Source organism: Ailuropoda melanoleuca, chromosome 3 (genome assembly GCF_002007445.2).
Source record: "Ailuropoda melanoleuca isolate Jingjing chromosome 3, ASM200744v2, whole genome shotgun sequence".
Taxonomy (NCBI): Eukaryota; Metazoa; Chordata; class Mammalia; order Carnivora; family Ursidae; genus Ailuropoda; species Ailuropoda melanoleuca.
The window spans coordinates 22,985,686-23,007,677 of NC_048220.1; the positions used below are offsets into that span (position 1 = coordinate 22,985,686).

The following is a 21,992-nucleotide window of genomic DNA, read 5'->3' on the forward strand; positions in this document are numbered from 1 at the left end:
ATAGGAGCCAGGCAGGGCTGAATATGGGCCAGAGATGAGTAAGAGCCAATCTTCCGTTCTCAAGCTTACATTCTAGGAAAAAAACAGAGAGGGCCGCCTCCTGCACACATTCTAAAGAGACTGCACTCACCCTCATGAGATCACATCTAAAATCAAAACTCCAATCAAGACATTTGTGCCTGCACAAATTCAAAACGTCTGTTTCCATCTGCCTCAGCAGTTTCAAAACATTCCTTTTCAGGTAAGATACAGAAACAGAACCAAAAGGTAATCCAGTATGCCATTAGTTCCCACATTTGGTGCAGAGTGCCTCGTCTACCCAGAATGTGACACAGAGAAGGGAGCAGACAGCACACGTAAGCGGGCTACACTGGTGCTGCAGGACCCAAGTGTGGGTCTCCTTTGTGCCATCCGGTCCTAGGTACGCCTCCTCTGCCTCATGTAACCCAACACACTGATTCCAAAACAGAAATGTTCATCACATAGAAACAGAACCAAAAATTGGAAACCACCTAAACATTCAACAGGAAAACAGCTAAACTATGTAGCTAGCAAATGTTTTTAAAAATATTAATGATATGGAAAATATTCATGATTTGTTAGGTAAAAAGCAAGATCCAAAACTCTGAGATCAAATTGACTTAAAAATTATAATGTACACCTCTATGTCTGAATTATATTCATATTTATAACCCAGAAGCACAGATACCTCTGTTAAGACTTCAGCAGATTTTTTTTTTTAAGATTTATGGGGGTTTTTTGGGGTTTCTTTTAAAAGATTTGAGAGAGCGAGCACATGAGTGGGGGGGAGCAGAGGGAGAAGCAGACTTCCTGGTGAGCAGGGAGCCAGATATGGGGCTCGATCCCAGGACCCCGGGATTGTGACCTGAGCCACAGGCAGAAACTTAACTGACTGAGCCACCTAGGTGCCCCAGGACCTGGGTGACTCAGTCAGTTAAGCGGCTGCCTTCAGCTCAGGTCACAATCCCGGGGTCCTTGAATTGAGCCCCACATCAGGCTCCCTGCTCAGTGGGGAGTCTGCCTGAGATCCTCTCTCCCTCTTCCTCTGCCCCTCACCCCACTCATTCTCTCTCTCTCAAGTAAATAAAATCTTTTTTAAAAAAAATAAGATTTATCATGGAAGGAGCCGAGATGCCCTTCAACAGATGACTGGATTAAGAAGCTGTGGTCCATATATACAATGGAATATTACTCAGCTATCAAAAAGAACGATTTCTCAACACTTGCTGCAACATGGACGGCACTGGAGGAGATAATGCTAAGTGAAATAAGTCAAGCAGAGAAAGACAATTATCATATGGTTTCTCTCATCTATGGAACGTAAGAACTAGGAAGATTGGTAGGAGAAGAAAGGGATAAAGAAAGGGGGGGTAATCAGAAGGGGGAATGAAGCATGAGAGACTATGGACTATGGGAAACAAACTGAGGGCTTCAGAGGGGAGGGGGTGGGGGAATGGGATAGACTGGTGATGCGTAGTAAGGAGGGCACGTATTGCATGGTGCACTGGGGTGTTATACGCAACTAATGAATCATCGAACTTTACATCAAAAACCAGGGATGTACTGTATGGTGACTAACATAATACAATAAAAAACATTATTATAAAAAAATAATAAGATTTATGTTTTTTAAGTAATCTCCACACCCAACATGGGGTTCAAACTCACAACCCCGAGATCAAGAATCAGATGCTCCACCAACTGAGCCAGTCAGGCATCCCACTGGCAGCACTTTTAATCAATGTATGATGTGATGCTCCAAAAGTCAAAGGCTACTTGATTGCAGCACGGGGGCATGGAATGCAAAGACTGTGCCATCAGAAAAGCCCAAGAACCGTAGATCCACTAAGCGGGTATGAGCTTCCTAATAGGGGAACCTTCAACAGGGAGACAACAGGGAGGCCAGAATTCTAGAAAGTATACACTGATTTAGCTGCTTACTTTTCTTTGCAATCCTACTTTGCCACAGTTTACAATAAACTTCAGTACCTAGCAGAAAACTAGAACTAAAGTAGGATTTAGAAATCTAAGAGGATTCATAGAGGCAGAGTACTACTGCTAAAAGGAACAAAAACAAGCTAGTCACTTTAGCTTCCTCCCAAACAAAGCATTACCCCTCTGTCACCACCCAAAGGAAGGACTGCATGCCATCATTCAAATGAAACACACTTATAAAATCATAGGTTTGTATCTTTGCCATTTATTTTTAAAATCTTATTCAAAATATTAAATAATACAATTTCAGATATGAAAAATTACTGCAATAAAACAGTTCAGGTGTATTTCCATTGTGCTCCCCCTCCTATGAGGACAGTAAATTGTCCACCTGAAAGAAATGGTGGATTGCCCTACTTCTTCCATCTTTACACAAAGCACATACCCACTGGCTCACCCGGACTTTCTGAATAGGTGTTTAACATATATTAAGGGTCATGTTTTCTAAAAAGTTGCAGTGACATTTATAAGTCAACCATGGTTCAAATCACATATTTACATACTGATCAACTCTTTATTATATAAAGACAGGCTAAAATGAAATATGTAAATAATTTCCAGTTGCTGTGAAAAACCAAACAGAAGAAAATAAAACAAGTACAGGGGGAGAAAAAGTCAGTGTACACATATATCCTTTATGTATACAAACAACTTCATTCAGGTATAATTTTAATTTGAAAGGCCTAGATACAGTATTATTTAAGTGATAATGGCCCCTAAGATTTATTCAAACTTACTATAAAGTAATAAAGAAAATGAACAAATCTGATATAATTTTAAACTCTGCTCCTTACTTGAAAGCTTGGAGGAACCTGTGCTACAATCAATTGCTAACTAAAAGCAATTGTATGTGTATTTAATATTTTGTCACAATTTCTACCTCTAAATTTAATTCAGTAATTCAAGCCAAAATTCGGTATCTCTATAATATTTTATCTATGTCCACTGCAAACTGCAGAGTCTTTCTATTGCCAGAATTTCTAGAGACATTAATGTGTTGCCTAAAATTGTGGTCAGATTGAGCAATATCATTATCTTAAATTATGTTTAAATTATCCAAAAATAACCAAAGCAATTTTCCCGGAAGAAAAAATGTTACGTATATGCCAAGCACTATTACACACATCCTTGTAGATTATAGTTTGGGAGCACAAAATGTGTGCATAAAAAATAGTACTTGGATGGCAGAAAGAGAATCTGAGCCAGCAGTACCAGATATGTTAGGATTCAGTTAAAGGCTGGGATCTTTTAAAACTAGTATTACTAATACTTCCAGAAGAAGTACAATAAAGAAATCTAAAACAAAACTAACAGATAATGCTTAGCTCCACATTCTGGACACCTGATTAAATTCACCTCTAAAAGTGTAGATAAAAAATTATATACTCCTTGTTTGTGACATTTCATTTCCAAAGCACCAAGGCAAAATAAAGAGAGACCCATCTCTCATTTAAGTACCAACTGCCTATGGCAAACATCTGCACAATTTTATATAAAAAAGTCAAGCAAATAAAATTACATAATAAGCAAACTCAAATCACAGTGCTTTAAAAAATATAATCATTGGTAATCTTCAGAGAAGGCATTGCCTCATTAACATTCTGGTCTAGGCGGTGATATTCCACTGTTTTGGAACAAAGACCATCACGCCATTTCCTGCTTTGAACCAGAAGGAAAATCTGGAAAAAAACAAAATAAATTAGATATGCAAAAAAGAAAGTAGAGCACATGCTGAAAGTATAACAAGTGCACTATCTCTCTCCTAGGTTGCCAAATTTAAAAAGTAAAAAAACAACAACAAAAGGGCTTTATTTTCCATCTTGTAAACAAAGTTAAACAGTGCTGCTCAAATCTTAATGTACAGAGTACTGGCTAAAGACTGATTCTGGGTTCTATCTGCAGAGATGCATTAACAGATCACAGTGGAGCCCAGGAGCCTGCCTATTTAACAAGTCCCTTAGGTGTTTAGAACAGAGATGGCCCAACATTTCAACACAGGGATAGAATATCACTGGCATTCAAAATAAATATGTAATAAGTTTACAACCAGGGGAAAAAGTTATTAAAATACTATTAAGTTTAGTGCTTAATTAATTAAAAGTATTAAACTAACAATCTTTCTCCATAAATATTCCCACTGAAGTAGCAATGCTAACTTAAGATATAATACCTGTTTTTCAAAAACCACTAGGCTTTAGCTTTGCTCATTAAAAAACAATTTGACTTCTTTTTTTTAGAAGCACACAAGGTAAAGTGTTCTGTCTGTAATTTGTTAAAATATACCACAGGAATTTAAACTTGACTAAAAAAGAAAAAAAATCTGAATCATCAAAAATATTAGTAAGAAATATGACTGAGATAATAAAGGGTAATCAAAGGGTCTGAAAACCCCAAACATACCTTCCTTTTGTTGTGATATGTAATGTAAACAACAGCAATACAAAAAGCAAAAATAATAAGATGAAAAAAGAAATGGCTATCTTCCTCTTCAATATTTGAGGATGGTGTCTTAAAAGATCTCACTGACTGTTCAATTTCCATGTAGTTCCTGTTTTCTTCCAGGGCCTCACTGGACTCATCATCTCTGGGGCTGGTGGTCCAGTCATAGTCCGGTTCTCCATAGTCTCCATTGTCCAGAGTGTCTTTGGCAGTGGACGGAGAGCTATTGAGCGTGAGTAGATCCTCCTCCTCTATGCTGGGATCTTCGTTGTTATCTGTTTCCTCTTGAGACAGAGTAGTAGTAGGTGAGGGATGAGGGGCTACAGATGCCCCTCCACCTTTCTCTGTACTAGCCGTGGATTGGAGAGTGGTGCTGGTTTGGAAGACAGAAAGTTTGGTTTGGTTTTCATGTGTTAAAGCACTCATATTTGGAGCAGAAACATCTGGCTGGAGTACAGTGTGGCTCGGCAAATCAGTTTGTGGTAGAGCTAAAATAGTGAACAAAGAGCATTAAACTGAAATCTCCAACTTTATCTCCGCCAAGCTAGAAGCATATTTACCTAAATTTTTCACTAAGCACTTCTCTTTGCCATATTTCTCTTTTCCTTGAGAATTTGTTAGTAAGTCTCAATAGCCAGCAACCAGTTACATTTCTTCTTAGACAATCATTCACCAGGTAATAACTCTTTAGCCAGAAAGTAACAAGTTAAGCACCATAAAAGACCGACTACGTTACACAGCCTGTCATCGAAAGAAAAAGGAAAGAATGGAGAGGGGTAACTTTAGGTCACAATGGTGAAATTCACACAAAGCTCTTTTTTTTTCTCTCTTTTTTTTTTAAAGATTTTATTTATTTATGTGACAGAGAGTCACACAAAGCTTTTTTTTTCTCTCTTTTTTTTTTAAAGATTTTATTTATTTATGTGACAGAGAGTCACACAAAGCTCTTACCCATCCACTCTGTTTTCATTTCACAAAGGGGCTGGACTTCAAAAATCTTTGTCCAGACTATACCCCATCTCCAGAACAGAAAGACTGGTGGCTGATCCTAGCTCAAGTAGATCACAAACTAGATATAGAATGTGAACCTAACGAGTGCCTGGATGGCTCAATCAATCAGGCATCTGCCTTCAGTTGAGGTCATGGCCCCAGGGTCCTGGGGTAGAGCTCTGCGTCTGTTTCTCCCTCTTCCTCTGCCACTCGCGCTGCTTGTGCTTTCTCTCTCTCTCTCTCAAATAAATAAATAAAATCTTTAAAAAAATGTGAACCTAAATGTTTTCAATACAATACAACAAATTTAAGAGAAGCTATAAGCAAGCTGTAGTCAGCATTTCTAAGTGATACTAGAACTGAAAGACCTCCTCTCCCAATTCATTCTTTCTTTCTCTCTTTTCCTTCCTTCCTTCCTTCCTTCCTTCCTTCCTTCCTTCCTTTCTTTCTTTTTCAAGGTGTTCTTAGGGAGAAGAAAGCGGAAACTCCTAAAGGGGAAGAAATGGAAATTGGGTTGGAAACTTGACAACTAAGTGTGAACTAGACTATTTTAAAGATTGAGAAAGGCAATCCAGTAAGAGAATGACACCAAATACATACAAGCTTTTACTTCACTATGCTCCTACCCACTCAGTGTGGTTTACTAAAGCAGTTTAAATTATTTACAGAAGTAACTCTATACACCAAAAATTCAGAAGCATCTCTGCTGAAATTTAACAGAGTTTCTAATATACGATCTAATGTAGTATATATTGAAAAGCTTCAAAAATATCCATTATATTTGCAAAAAAAAAAAAAAAAGGAATTGTCTGGGGCACTTGGGTGGTGTAGCTGGTTAAGCATCTGACACTTGATTTCAGCTCAAGTCCTGATCTCAGGATTGTGAGATCCAGCCCTGTGTCGGGCTCCACACTCAGCACAGAGTCTGCTGAAGACTCTCTCTCCCTCTCCCTCTCCCTCTGCCCCTCCCCAATGCTCACATGCTTTCTCTCTCTAAAACTATATAAACCTTTATTTAAAAAAGAGGAACTGGTGGGGCGCCTCGGTGGCACAGCGGTTAAGCGTCTGCCTTCAGCTCAGGGCGTGATCCCAGCGTTATGGGATCGAGCCCCACAAGGTTCCTCTGCTATGAGCCTGCTTCTTCCTCTCCCACTCCCCCTGCTTCTGTTCCCTCTCTCGCTGGCTGTCTCTATCTCTGTCAAATAAATAAATAAAATCTTTAAAAAAAAGAAAAAAAAAAGGGGGGGCGCCTCGGTGGCACAGCGGTTAAGCATCTGCCTANTGGTGGGGCGCCTCGGTGGCACAGCGGTTAAGCGTCTGCCTTCAGCTCAGGGCGTGATCCCAGCGTTATGGGATCGAGCCCCACATCAGGTTCCTCTGCTATGAGCCTGCTTCTTCCTCTCCCACTCCCCCTGCTTCTGTTCCCTCTCTCGCTGGCTGTCTCTATCTCTGTCGAATAAATAAATAAAATCTTAAAAAAAAAAAAAAAGAGGAACTGGGGGAACCTGGGTGGCTCAGTCGTTAAGCGTCTGCCTCCGGCTCAGGTCATGGTCCCAGCGGTCTGGAATCAAGTCCCGCATCTGGCTCCCTGCTTAGCGGGAAGCCTGCTTCTCCCTCTCCCACTCCCCCTGCTTGTGTTCCCTCTCTTTTTTTTTTTTTTTTAAGATTTTATTTATTTATTTGACAGAGAGACAGCCAGTGAGAGAGGGAACACAAGCAGGGGAAGGTGGGAGAGGAAGAAGCAGGCTCCCAGTGGAGGAGCCTGATGTGGGGCTCGATCCCAGAACGCTGGGATCACGCCCTGAGTGGAAGGCAAACACTTACGAATGCGCTACCCAGGCGCCCCTTGTGTTCCCTCTCTCACTGCCTCTCTCTCTGTCAAATAAATAAATAAAATCTTTAAAAAATAAAAAATAAAAAAATAAGAGGAACTGTCCATGAGATCTAAAAATACAAAGATACTATTTTAAAGTCTATCAAATTAAAGTAAAATATTTTATAGGGGTAAGATTAAACCAAATCATTCCCTGGCTTTCACAAACATGTGCATGCATGTAAATTAACAACCTAACAGACCACTCTTTGTTCAAACATGTAATACTTGAATACATGAATACACTCTGGTTTGTGTATCATAGTTGACACTTATTTTGCATAGAAAAAATAGGTAGTTTCAGTTGGACTGAATGGAATCTCTTAAAAAAAATAATTTAGTAAATTGGTAAAAAAAAAAAAATTAGGAAATTAGTAAAGCCTTACAGTCTTTTCAACAGTTGGTTCCTTGAAACTTTCCATTGGAAGAAAAGAAAGAAACAGGGCCTATAATTGAGTACAGTATTCAGAAAACTATTAACAGGAATTTCTTAAAAGAATTTTTATATTTGCATTTACAAATTACTATTTCTCTGGTATAGTTAACTTTCCTGCCAAAGTTAGGGAAAATATGATTTAAAATATAATTTTAAAACTGGGAGCCAACTAATTAACCTTGACTTTTTAAAAAATTGCTTTTCTATACTTGACTTTTGGAATAATCATGTATAGCATTCACTTAGGCAGCACATATACTAAAATAGAACAATCACGTATATTTAAAGGACACAAGCTGATAGGAGTGTGAATGACTGTAATTATCCCCACCTCCCACCCCTCTCCATGTCCAGAAACCCATCCATCTGGAATTCAGTTAGATATCAGCAAATCCCTTCTTTTATCCTTTACTTTTTTGTTATAACTGAAAACTAGCTCTCCCTTAAAGATTCACTTTCCCTGAAGCCCTTTTAATTAATATTTGTTTTTAAGGGCGCCTGGGTGGCACAGCGGTTAAGCGACTGCCTTCGGCTCAGGGCGTGATCCCGGCGTTAGGGGATCGAGCCCCACATCAGGCTCCTCTGCTATGAGCCTGCTTCTTCCTATCCCACTCCCCCTGCTTGTGTTCCCTCTCTCGCTGGCTGTCTCTATCTCTGTCGAATAAATAAAAATAAAATCTTTAAAAAAAATTAATATTTGTTTTTAGACCCACATCCTTGCACCACTGGGTTTGGAAGAGGGGAAACTATTCTGGGGTGGAGGGTGGGATAGAGGGGCCCTTCCAGACCATTCTCCCAGTCCCCTCCCTAAATGCACCAGCCTTGATTCTCCTATCATCAGCTATCACCCACTAACCTTTGTCCACCAACTCCCAGTCACAGTTCCTATTCTCAATAATTTTAGCTCCTGGCTCTAGAGTTCATTCTACCCAAGTGCTCCTATCTTGAGCTCTCTTCTGATGAGCCAGACCTCCCCTTTACCTTAACCTGTCAAATCATGGTCACTATCATCACAACTCTTCCATAATCTCAATTGCATGCATCCTATTTGCTGACATGACCACCTATCCTAATTCATTCCCTGGCATTCTGAATCCAACAGGACCTACAATTCTCTGATCCTACCATCTTTTCAGTCCCTCATGACCACTATCGCATCCTTGCCCAATACCGTTGTCCTTTCCTTTACCCAGATTCAATTTTGTAGTCAGCCATGAACCCTCCCTTACGTACACCTTCAATCCCCTTCCCCCTTGCTGACTCTGTCCCATTCACTTGGCAAGGCTACATCCCAAGTTAAACTCTATTACTCCCCATCAGCACCAAGCAGCTGAACATGGCTGGAAATACACAACCATGTCACCGGTTTTATTTCATTTTAAATTCAATGCCAAAAATTCAGGTGTACAAGTAATGTTGTTGGCAATTATACTGTACTTTTCTAGTCCATTTACCCTCCTACTCCCTTAGGAGACCATTCACATGCTCCTTTGTTCTCAAACTACCAACACCTTCTCTGTTGTCCTTATTTTAAATGGATGGCATCACTTCCTAACTTTTCTGAGAAAAAAGAAGCCATGAGAACTTACATGAACTACCAGAACTCCAGACTCATAAATCCAACTGCTACTTGACATCTCCTCTTGGATATCTGACATTCAAATTAACACATTCAAAATGAATTCTTACTTAGGCTTCCAGGAAGATGGGAGTAGACAAACTTTTCCCTATTCCTCCACTGAAAACTACTAACCCTATATATTATATATAAAATAACATAAGACTCTGAAAGGTGGAGAGAATAAGGCAGAATGGTTAGAGACCTCAAGACCTTAAGAACAAACTAGTGGTGACTTCCCTGGATTTTCTTTTTTACCTCATGTATTCTAGACTTGTAGCTGAAGAAACCAACAACATGGAAACATTAAGGAGTATGTACAAAAACATGTCCTCCCCTGTCCCACTGCAAAAAAAAAAAAAAAAAAAAAAAGCCTGTTCTCTCTAACCAAAAAATTAGGAGAGAGGCAGCCTACCAAGAAAGAAAACTATTTTAGACAATGAATCCTCTACTCCAGGCAAACACTTACACACACACACACACACACACACACACACACAAACAAACTGTGGCTCCGTTCATACCCACACCAGCAAAGGCCAAGTAGAGAGCCCAGACTTCTACCCTCAGCAGGCTGTAACAAGATGTCTCTTCCCCTCCAGTGTAATGGTGTCAGAAGAGGCCTAGTGGAGAGTCAAGACTTTAATCATCACCCAGTAGTAACAAGGCCAATCCCACCACTATGTAAGTGCAGACCATGAGGGGAGACAGAACTTCCACCCCAGTCCAGAAGTAACAAGGAGACTATCACCCTAGATTTCTACATCTACCTGACAGTACTGTGAGGCAACCCCCTCCTCCCCTGCCAGAGCAATGTCATAAAAAGCCAACTAAGGGGCACCTGGGTGGCATAGCGGTTAAGCGTCTGCCTTTGGCTCAGGGCGTGATCCTGGTGTTATGGCATCGAGCCCCACATCAGGCTCTTCCGCTATGAGCCTGCTTCTTCCTCTCCCACTCCCCCTGCTTGTGTTCCCTCTCTCGCTGGCTGTCTCTCTCTCTGTCGAATAAATAAATAAAATCTTAAAAAAAAAAAAAAAGCCAACTAAAAGAGAAAGTTAAGACCAGAGTCTTTTTTTTAATTATTTATTTATTTATTTATTTGAGAGAGAAAGAGAGGAGAAAGCATAAGCTGAGGGAGAGGGAGGGAGAAGCAGGCTCCCAGCCGACCAGGGAGCCGGTGGCGGAACTCGATCCCAGGACCCTGGGATCATGACCTGAGCCAAAGGCAGACATTTAACAGACTGACCCACCCAGGCACCCCAAGACCAGAGTCTTATCTGAGAAACAAACTGAGGGCATCAGAGGGGAGGCAGGTGGGGGAATGGGATAGGCTGGTGATGGGTATTAAGGAGAGCACGTATTGCATGGTGCACTGGGTGTTACACGCAACTAATGAATCATGGAACTTTACATCAAAAACCGGGGATGTACTGTATGGTGACTAACATAATAAAAAAATATTATTATTAAAAAAAAAACAACAAAGTCTTAAATATACAAACTACCACAACTCACCCAGTATGAAATACATGATGTGAATAGCCCTGTACTATTAATGGAATTGAATCTTTAATTTTAAAACTCCCAAAAAATTAATTTCCAGTCCCAGACGGTTTCATGGAGAATTGAATGTTTAAAGAAGACCTATCACCAATTCTACAGAATCTCTTCCAGAGAACATGAGGGAACACTGCTCAATTCATTTTATGAAGCTAGTATTATTATCCTGATACCAAAAGCAAAACCATTACAGAAAAAGAAAACTACAGACTAGTATTTTTCGTGAACATAGCCACAAAAATCCTTAACAAAATATTAGCAAATAAATGAACGAAGGTTATTCCAGGGAAGCAAAACTGATTCAGTATTCAAAAATCAATCAATGCAATCTACCATATTAACAAACTAAATGAACCTTGACCTAAGTCTCACACCTTATACAAAAATTAACTAAAATGGGGGCTCCTGGATGGCTCAGTTGGTTAAACAGCTGCATTCAGCTCGGGTCATGATCCCAGGGTTCTGGGATCGAGCCCCACATTGGGCTCCTTGCTCAGCAGGGAGCCTGCTTCTCCCTCTTGCCCCTGCCGCTTCCCCCATTTGTGCTCTCTCTCTCTCTCTGACAAATAAATAAAATCTTAAAAAAAAAATTAACTAAAATGGATCACAGGGGCACCTGGCTGGCTCAGTCAGAGAAGCATACAACTCCTGATCTTGGGGTCATGAATTCAAGCCCCAAGTTGGGTGTAGAGATTACTTTTAAAATAATAATAAATAAGTAAATACAATAAAAATAAAAATAAAAATGGATGACAAATTTATTATTTTTTAAAGATTTTATTTATTCATTTGAGAGAGAGAGAGCAAGCACAAGCAGGGGGAGAGAGAGGAAGAGGGAGAAGCAGACCCCCCCCACCCCACCCCGAGCCAAGAGCACAACGCGGGACTGGACCCCAGGACATGGAGATCATGACCTGAGCCAAAGGCAGATGCTCAACAATCTGAGCCACCTAGGCACCCTTGGATCACAAATTTAAATGTAAACTGTAGGGACACCTGGGTGGCTCAGTTGGTCAAACATTCAACTCTTGGTTTCAATTCAGGTCATGCTCTCAGAGTCAGGAGATCAAGTCCACCTCCTGCTCCGCACTCAGCACGATTCTGCTTGGAATTTGGCAGGGGAGATACCATGATCACGAAGGTGGTTTTCCCAGCGTGAGGCTTATCCATTGCACTTATTCATTGTGCTAACCCCTGCAATTTCCCCAAATGTGGGACACTCAACTGCATAATTTGTGGTAGTGGGGGACGGCATTTGTGCTTTCCCCTGGTTTGAAATTTTAAAAAAAAGAAAATAAAAGGAATTTTCTCCCTCTTCCTCTCCCTCCCCCTGCTCTGGAGCACACACATGTGCTTGCTCTCTCAAATAAATAAATAAATCTTTTAAAAAATAAATGTAAAATGTAAAATTATAAAGCTTTTAGAAAAAGACAAAGGGGAAAAAATCTTTAGAATCTAGGACTAGGCACAAATTTGTAGACCTGATACCAAAAACACAGTACATAAAAGGAAAAAATCCATAAATTTGATTTTATCAAAATGAAAAACTTTTGCTCCATGAAGACTTTCCTGTGAGGATGAAAAGATAAGCTACACAAAGAAAGAAATATTTGTGAGTCCCAACCCAAAAAGACTAGTATCCAGAATACATAAAAAAATCTGAAAACTCAAAAATGAAAAAGCAAACCATCCAATTAGAACACAGGCAACAGACAAAGAGGCACATTTCAGCAAACAGAATATACAGATGGCAAATAAGCACAGGAAAAGATATTAGCCACTAGGGAAATGCAAATTAAAACCACGATAAAGGTATCACTGCACACCTATCAGAATGACTAAAATAAAAAGTAATGACAACACCAAATACTGGCAAAGATGCAAAGAAGCTAGATCACTTAAATGTTGCTGGTGGTAACATAAAATAGAACAACTATGCCAGAAAACAGTTTGGTAATTCCTTAAGAAACTAAATATGTAACTACCATACAACCTAGCCATTGCACCCTGGGCATTTATCCCAAAGAAATGAAAACTTACAATCACACAAAAAAATCTGTACATGAATGTTTACAGCAGCTTTAATCATAAAAGCCAAAAATTGGAAGCAACCCAGATGTCCTTCAAAGGATGAATGGTTTAAAAAAGTGCAGTGTGTCTATATAATAACAGAATATTACTCAGTAATAAAAAAGAACAAACTATTGACACATGGAACAACTTGATGAATCTCCACAGAATTATGCTAGGTTAAAAAAAAAAGCCAATTCCAAAAAGTTATATACCATATGATTCCATTTATATCACATTCTTCAAATGATAAAATTAAATAAATAAATAAGTAACAGATTAGTGGTTGCCAGGATTTCAGGAAGGAGTGGGGACAGGAAGGGAGAGTAACTATAAAAAAAGCAACACGAGGGTGATGGAAATCCTCTTTATCTTGACTGTATCCATGTCAGTACTCTGGTTGTAATATGGTAGTACAGTTTCTTAAGATGTTACCACTGGGGAAACTGGGAAACCAGGATCTGTATTATTTCTTAGAACTGCAAATGAATCTACAATTATTTCAAAATAAAAAGTTTAAAGAAATATATTTTTACTTCCCACGCCAAAAACAGTAAGGCCTTCTAAATGATCTGCCTGCTTCTACTTTAACTCCTACTGTCCACTCTCAACACAGCAGCCAGAGTCAACCTGTAAAAACTGAAGTTCAATGATGTTACTCCTCTGTTTAAAACCCTCTGGGAACTCTCCATTTCTCTCAAAAGTGAAATTGAAAGTCTTTGTAATAGCCTACAAGATCCCACATGATCTGGCACCCATTACCTCAACCTCATCTCTTACTAAACTCCCAAACTACTCTATCCCTGTTGCCTACTTAACAGAGAGCACTAAATGTTTACTGAATATGCTCTTGACCCAATTCTCACCATAAACCCTACACAACTTCCCAAGTAGCATCTTTGCACCACACCCTCTGAAAAGCCTTTCCCATAGTTTTCAGCCAGGCAAAACCCCACTCATTCTTCTAAGGGTATCTCCAATGTCACCCCCTTTGTTGTTATAATTCCAATACCTAGCACCAAGTAAGAGCAAAATTACTAAGTATTGTTCAAGGAGTAAAAAACTTGGATCTGCTGGGCCTCCACTCCTTCAAATCAGAGAATGTGATCTAGTCAGAAACGAAGAGTGTTCAGAATAAAGGGATCTGACTTTATGGATTTAATTGTTGAGCTTCTACAATCATATGTATTACTTTAGACTTCTAAACGTTCCTTTTTTATGCTTTTCTATTTGATATTAACACTCTAGTTAAAACAACATTTTAAAAATAACTTTCTACATTTAATTCTCTTCTACTGGTCCCTTTTTAAAACTGTCTTAAAATAACCTACATCGATACTTCTTAAACAAGAATGCAGAGGACCCTGAGAATTCATTCACACTGGATTGGGAAACATTCCCTCAAAAACTAAACGCATTACACATTAAATTTAGGTGATCATTTGGGAGCAATTTGATGACAAACATATAAAGTAGGCACTTTTGAAATGACATGGCAAGACTTAATCATAAGGTGATCAACCAGTAATCCAAAATAAGGCTTATATTATTTTTTTATGCTTTGTCAAAATAAAAATATAGAACTATAAAATCCTTACAGCTTGCCAAGAATACACTCAAGTACTTTAATTTTAAAAAACCTAACATGGGAGGCATCTGGGTGGCTCTGGGTGGCCCAGTCATTAAGCGTCTGCCTTCAGTTCAGGTCATGAACCGAACGTTCTGTGATTGAGCCCCGCATCGGGCTCCCTACTCAGCAGGAAGCCTGCTTCTCCTCCCACTCCCCCTGCTTGTGTTCCCTCTCTCGCTGCCTCTCTCTCTGTCAAATAAATGAATAAAATCTTTTTAAAAAAAAAAGTTTTAAAAAAACCTAATATGGAACAAGTTTAAATAAATCTAACGTAGTAACTTTCTAACTTTCTATGCTTACTTCAAGTTTGGAATTCAACACATCCTAACTAGACTGTTATTTTTTTAACAGCCACCTGGGTGGCTCAGTCTGTTAGGCATCGCCTTTGGCTGGGGTCATGAACCCAGGCTCCTCAGATGGCCTCGGATGGAGCCCCACTCGGCCTCCCTGCTCAGCAGAGTCTGCTTCTCCCTCTCCCTCCGCTCCTCCCCCTACTCGTGCTCTCTCTCTCAAAATAAATCTAAAAATCTTTAAAATAAAAAAATACAATAAATAAAAGAATAATTACTTTGAAATCACTCTACCATAAGGTATGCTTACAAAAAACACTTCTCTTACCCAAAGTTTTACAAATGCCACGCTGTACTGTAATGTAGCTGCTTCCCTTTTAAGAGCATATATGTTAGTTTACATTTAAATTATTTTTAGTAGAGAATAATAAGAATTTTAAATTGGCAGAAAGACTTAATAAAAAAAAGATTATCTAAAATGTCCCAGTTTACTTGGAGTAATATTTATGGCACTCTAATAAATAAAGAGACAAGAAGACACCTTAATACTCCACACTCCCCCCCCACGCCTGCCCCTCCCTACAAAATTTTCAACCAGGGGAAAAGCTGTTTGTGAACTACAGTTACCAGCTATATATTCCTCAAACTGTATGTCTTAAGCATTCCAGTAAGAAATATAAATGCTTAAATGTCAGGTTTTTTCTTAAATTATTAAATAACCAAAACAATCATGCTACATAAGTACTTTAGGAACAGGAATATCTGTATCAACCAGAGAAATCCTTGTTATATTTTACTCATGATGAAAGGGCCTTAGGAAAATGAACCTCAGTCCTTCCCCAAAGACTTACAAATGCTTCTGGGACGGTGGCTGCCCTACCCTCAGTGCTGCTGAGGAAACCTAAGGAAGTAACCACAGCACTGTAGTAAGCGAATGTATGGCCAGACAGTCCCTGTTGGCAAATGAGAAAACACTATCCCATTCACACTGTTTTTCATCTGAAAATTCAAAAAAGATTTAAGGAGAAAAGCAGGACTGTGTCTTGGCCTTAAGAAAAAAGGAAATACTAAGCAAAATACTGCTTAATCATTACAAATTCTTATTAATGGATTTGTTCCCCCTAAGCCTCAGGCACTAGGTTACACACTTATTTCCTGATAAAGCCTTCAATATCTTCATTCACAATGTAACATTTCTACAAAAAGAAATACTTAATCATGCAGCGTTATTTACAAGAGCCAAGATATAGAAACAACCTAATGCCCATGGATGGATAACAGATAAAGATGTGGTGTGTATAAACCATGGAATAATACTCAGCCATACACACATAAAAATGAAATACAGCATTTGTGACAATATGGATGGACCTTGAGGCATTATGCTAACTGAAATAAGTCAGACAGAGAAAGACAAATACCATATGATTTCACCCATATGTGGAACAAAAAAATCAAAACAAAACAAACAAGCAAATAAGCCAGACTCATAGAGAAGAGAATGTGGTTGCCAGAGAAGGGGGAGTTAGAGGATGGTGAAATGGCAGAAGAGCACCAAAAGGTACAAACTTCCAATTACAAATTTTAAGTCACAAGAATGTAATATACAGCATGGTGACTATAGTTAGTAATATAGTAATGCATATTTCAAAGTTGCTAAGAGAGTAAATCTTAAAAGCTCTCATTACAAGAAAAAAAAATTTGGTAACTCTGTATGATGATGAGTGGTAACTACACTTACTGTGGTGATGAGTTCCCAGTGTACACAAACATCAAAGCAGTATATTGTCACACCTCCATAAATAATACAAAGAATTTTAATATAAATTTTTAAATATTTTAAAGGAATTAATCAAATTCTACGACACTATTAAAATGAAGCAGTCTTGTCCAGTTAACCCAGGACACAAGAAACCATGTTTACAAATATCTCCCTTGTCGCCTTCCTCCTCTCCTCCTCCCAAGCCCCTCAGGAGCTCAATGCCTCAGTATTCTGGCTTTTTCCCAAACACCAGAACCTCCCAGATCTCAGAGATGCACCAGTACCCTAAGACAGCTTTTTCCCCTTCACTTTTGCTCTCCAAAATATTCCATCAGCTCAGTATGGTCAGTGCCCCTGCCCACCCTGGTCTTTACCACTTATCTCACCGGTTCCGGAAAGCGCCCACACTCCCTTAGCCCTGCTAGACCCCCTGGGGTGCCTCCCCCCACCTTGGGACCCTCTTAGACACCACACCTCCAACCGCGGCCATCTCCTCAGCATCAGTTCCCTCTGTCTCCTCACAACTGCCCTCTCCAAGCAATTTCGGAGAACATACCACCGCCATTCCCTGTGGCAACCCATTCTTCAAGACTCTCTAGACAACACCGCCACTCCTCCCTCCATGCCCATCTACATACTCTGCTCCCTGCTCCCTGGATCCCCGCACCTCTCATCCCCACTTCTCGCGCTTCTCAGAGACCCCACCTCCTTAGACTCCCTCAGACAGCCTACTCTCCATCCTCGCCCCTAGAGACCCTGCCCTAGCTACACACAGCCATCTGCTCCGGACACTCCGAAGCGTCCTTTCCCCGGCCGGGCCTGTCTCCCCGCCCGTGCCCGGCTCTCCGCGTCTTCCCGCGCCCGCCCTGCCGCCGCGCCCCCTTTACCACTGGACATGGTGGCGGACGCAAGCAGGAGCGCCAATACTCCGGACACCTGAAGGCCAGGCGAGGGCCGCAGTTTCGCTTGCACGGTTCCCCTCATCCTCCTCACGGCAGCAGCGGCCATAACGGACTCCGCCAGGAGCCTGCGCTGTTGCTAGGCTCTACGTCATGACATCAGACACTACGTAAGGCACCAAGGCCTGAGGCATCTACGTCCCAACGTGATGACGTCGCAGCCTAGACGGGAGCTCAGGAAACCCGGATAAGGAGGGAGGGTATGGAGCTGTGGCACAGGGCAGGCTCCACCCAAGCCCCTTGAGCGATGAGGTTGTAAAGTGTTAGATTCTAGAGAGGGTCAGAGAGAGCCCCTCCCTGCCTACCACGTAATAGGATACTATACAGTTCATGAAAGTATTTTAAAACATTGAGGTGTTTTTACAGACTTTATTTTTCAGTAATCTTTGTACCCAAAGTGGGGCTCGAACTTATAACCCTGAGATCAAGAGTGGCATGCTTTATGGACTAGGCCAGCCAGGCGCCCCTAAAACATTTTAAAAGAAAGGGGTGCCTGGAAGGCTCAGTGGGTTAAGCAGCCAACTTTTTTTTATTTAAATTCAATTAATTAACATACAGTGTATTATTAGTCTCAGAGGTAGAGTTCAGTGATTCATCAGTTATATGTGACACCGGGTGCTCATCACATCACGTTCCCTCCTTAATTCCATCCCCCAGTTACCCCATCCCTCCACCCTCTCCCCTCCAGCACCCCTCAGTTTGTTTCCTATGATTAAGAGTCTTTTATGGTTCGTCTCCCTGATTTCATTTTATTTTTCCCTCCCTTCCCCTATGCTCCTGTTTCTTAAATTCCACATATGAGTGAGATCATATGATAACTGTCCTTCTCTGGTTGACCTAATTTAAGCGGCCAACTCTTGATTTGGGCTCAGATCATGATCTCAAGGTGGTGAGATCCAGCCCCGCCTCCCCTCTGTGCTCAGGGGGGACTCTGCTTGGGATTCTCTCTTCCTCTGTGCCTCCTCCTGCTTTCTTTCTCTCAAATAAATTAATAAAATCTTTAATTAAAAAAATTGTTAAAAGGAAGATCTGACTGTATAATAGACTGATCCCAAAAGGTAAGTAGCTGTCCTCCCTCTCCCAAAGGCAAATAAAACACAACTGTTCACAGGGGCCATATCTAGGTGGTGGAACCATAGGTAAATGTTTTACTTTTTATCTTTCTCCTAATCATTTATTACTTCAACAAATATTTAGCACCTTTTCATATTTCAGTATACAGCAGTTAACAAAACGAACCACGTACCTTTGTGGAGTTTATTTTGTGAGGAAGACCTAGTGTAAAATATACACTATACAATGGTAAGGGTGTAATGGAGAAAAAGCAGGAAAGCGGGCTAGGAAGTAGAGTGCAGCCTCCACATATCCTACAATAAGCTTCTGTTACTTTTTAAATTTTGTAACTTAAAACCCCCAGTATATGAAAATGCAGATTTAGAGTTCCCTTACAGCCTTGACACATGCTTTGGTCCGTGTGTTCTGCAAATGTTTCCTAACTAAATGTCCGTAGGCTTGAAATCGTAGAAGCTCCACTTGATTGATGTGCAGGAAAATCATTGTGGCGTGAAGCACATTTGCTGCACCCATAGCTTCACCACTCTGATCTCTGTGATTCCCACAGAAGAATCCTCCAGAGACACAACTGAGCTGCCTTTCTAAGGACAGAAGGGCCCCTGTTCTCTTGAACCTGGTTTCCCTGAACATTTATCTGGCCCCAGCGACAGCTCAGAAACACACAAACTTTTGTGTTGTTAAGAAAACTAAGAGGTCATTCATGTTCATTTCCCTAAGCCCACCACAAGCCTAGACAGACTGAATGATGCCCTTATTACAAACCCTCCACGGTAGCCAGGATACAGTCTTCCCAAATTCCCTTGGAGCTTTCCCTTCTCTGAGCACACAAACCACACTCCGTTTAATGAATAAGCCTCTTGATTCCAGCTTCTGGCTTATTGCAAAATTCAGACATAGACCTTTTTCTGTAGTAAACACACCTTCAGTCTTCTCTTTTCTCTTTCCACTTTCTTCCTTTTGTCCCCACACCAGAATGTTTAGGTTCTCTAACTGGTGAGATAGCATGAACTCAAGGAATTTTGCACAATATTCTGACATGATGTATACAACAGGCAGATACTTAATATGTAAGTGGGGAGGGAAATATATCCTCAATATTCAGAGGGCCCTTTGTACATTTCAAAATACCAGTATTGTACCTGGCATCTGACTGGATGTACCCAACAACCATTATGTGCCAAAATCTCTGGACGCTATGTCACTTTGTCACAATGTAATGTCTGGGTCCCGAGGGCTTGTGTCCTGAGAAAAAGCTAGATGGATGCTGTACTGTCTTCTTTAGCCTGGGAAGTCAGTCTCTTAAACTACAGTTGACTCTTGAACAGCAATTCACAAGTTGACTGTCAAACAGATACAGATCCTCATGAACCCAATGAAGACAGTATGACAAATACTGAGGCCAGCAAGTTTTGGGTGACACAAAATGCTCAAGTAAATCTGATACTTGCTTGGCACTGTCACCTCCAAACATCCATAAAAAGGAACTCTGCCTACCCCAATGTTCATAGCTGCATTGTCCACAATAGCCAAATCATGGAAGGAGCCAAGATGCCCTTCAACAGATGACGATTAAGAAGCTGTGGTCCATATATACAATGGAATATTACTCAGCTATCAGAAAGAACGAATTCTCAACATTTGCTGCAACATGGACGGCACTGGAGGAGATAATGCTAAGTGAAATAAGTCAAGCAGAGAAAGACAATTATCATATGATTTCTCTCATCTATGGAACATAAGAACTAGGAGGATCGGTAGGGGAAGAAAGGGATAAAGAAAAGGGGGGTAATCAGAGGGGGGAATGAAACATGAGAGACTATGGACTATGGGAAACAAACTGGGGACTTCAGAGGGGAGGGGGTGGGGGAAGGGGATGGACTGGTGGTGGGTAGTAAGGAGGGCACGTATTGCATGGTGCACTGGGTGTTATACGCAACTAATGAAGCATCAAACTTTACATCAGAGAAAAAAAAAAAAAGGAACTCTGCCTAAAAATATACATATTATTGAATAGAAAAAGATGTTCACATTTACTGAAACCGGATTATGTATATATACTCTACTTTGTAAATATTTGAAATATATTGTCATTTTTTAAAATCTAAATTGCATTATTCTAGAATAAACCCCAATGATCCATGCCTTTGTATGATCCCCTGCCCTTGAATGTGGGAGTGGCCTGTGAATATGATGGGGTATCGTCACTGCGATTAGGCTGTTAAAGGACACAGTAAACTTTAAGAAGGGGAGATTTTCCTCAGAGAGCCTCACCGAATCCGGTGAGCCCTTAAAAGTGTTGGGGCAGTTATAAAATGAGTAGTCCTGGAGATGTTACGTACAGCATGGTGACTCTAGTTAATAATACTGCTTTGTATATTTGAAAATGGCTAAGAAAGTAGATCTTAGAAGTTCTTATCACAAGGGGAAAAATTGTGTGGTGACAGATGTTAACTAGATGTATTGCAATGATTTCACGATATATACAAATATTGAATCATTATGCTGTACACCTAAAACTATTACGTTCTATGTCAATTATACCTCAGTAAATAAAAAATGGGGGCGCCTGACTGGCTCGGTCAGTTAAGTGTCCTACTCTTGACTGCCACTCAGGTCATGATCTCAGGGTCCTAGGATCGAGCCCTGTGTGGTGCTCTGTGCTGAGATTCCCCTCCCGCTGCATGTATGCACCCCGTTCTCTCTCTCTTTCAAATAAATAAAATCTTTCTTAAATGAATGAATAAATCAATAATAAAATTTTTAAAGGAGTAAGGTGTGGCTGGCACTCTTCCTGGAGTTATTTTAAGCCTGAGAGGGATTTGTCAGTAAGGGAATTCTTCCATTCCAGCCTTGAAAATGGGAGGGGACCACGTAGCAAGGAATGCACATGGCCTCTATTTGCTGAGGACCCCCTGCCTGATGGCCAGCAAGGAAATAAGGACCATTATCCTACAACCAAAAGGAGGTGAATTCTGCCACAACCATGTGAGCGGGGAAGAGGACCCCAAGCTCCAGACAAGAACACAGTCTGGCAGACATCCTAATTTCAGCATCGTGAGAATCTTTACAGAGAACCCAGTCACACCGTGCTGGACTTCTCAACTACAGGCCTGTGAAATAAATAACTGAGTGTTGTTTTAAGCAACTAAATTTGGCTGATTTGTTATGTAACAATAGAAAACTAAAAATCTCTCTGTCACACACACAGTGCAAACAAAAATGCCAAACAAATGCCCTGTTTACTTACACTTTTATTAATAAAGACAACAGAAGAA

The 21,992-nt window shown here is 40.4% G+C and overlaps 1 protein-coding gene and 1 non-coding gene across 2 annotated transcripts; one reads left to right on the top strand and one right to left on the bottom strand.

Annotated features, from left to right (window-relative positions):
- Window positions 1-2,201: 2,201 nt before the first annotated feature.
- On the bottom strand, window positions 2,202-17,742 carry C3H5orf15 (chromosome 3 C5orf15 homolog). The gene is made up of 3 exons (XM_011224311.3): window positions 17,572-17,742; window positions 4,417-4,943; window positions 2,202-3,695 (listed from the first exon to the last, which is right to left on the bottom strand). Exons 1-3 carry the CDS (start codon window positions 17,690-17,692, stop codon window positions 3,564-3,566), a joined length of 780 nt encoding a protein of 259 aa, XP_011222613.1. The 5' UTR covers window positions 17,693-17,742; the 3' UTR covers window positions 2,202-3,563.
- Window positions 12,040-12,202, top strand: LOC117801683. Its single transcript, XR_004624430.1, has one exon. It is a non-coding gene; the product is annotated as a U1 spliceosomal RNA (small nuclear RNA).
- Window positions 17,743-21,992: the final 4,250 nt, after the last annotated feature.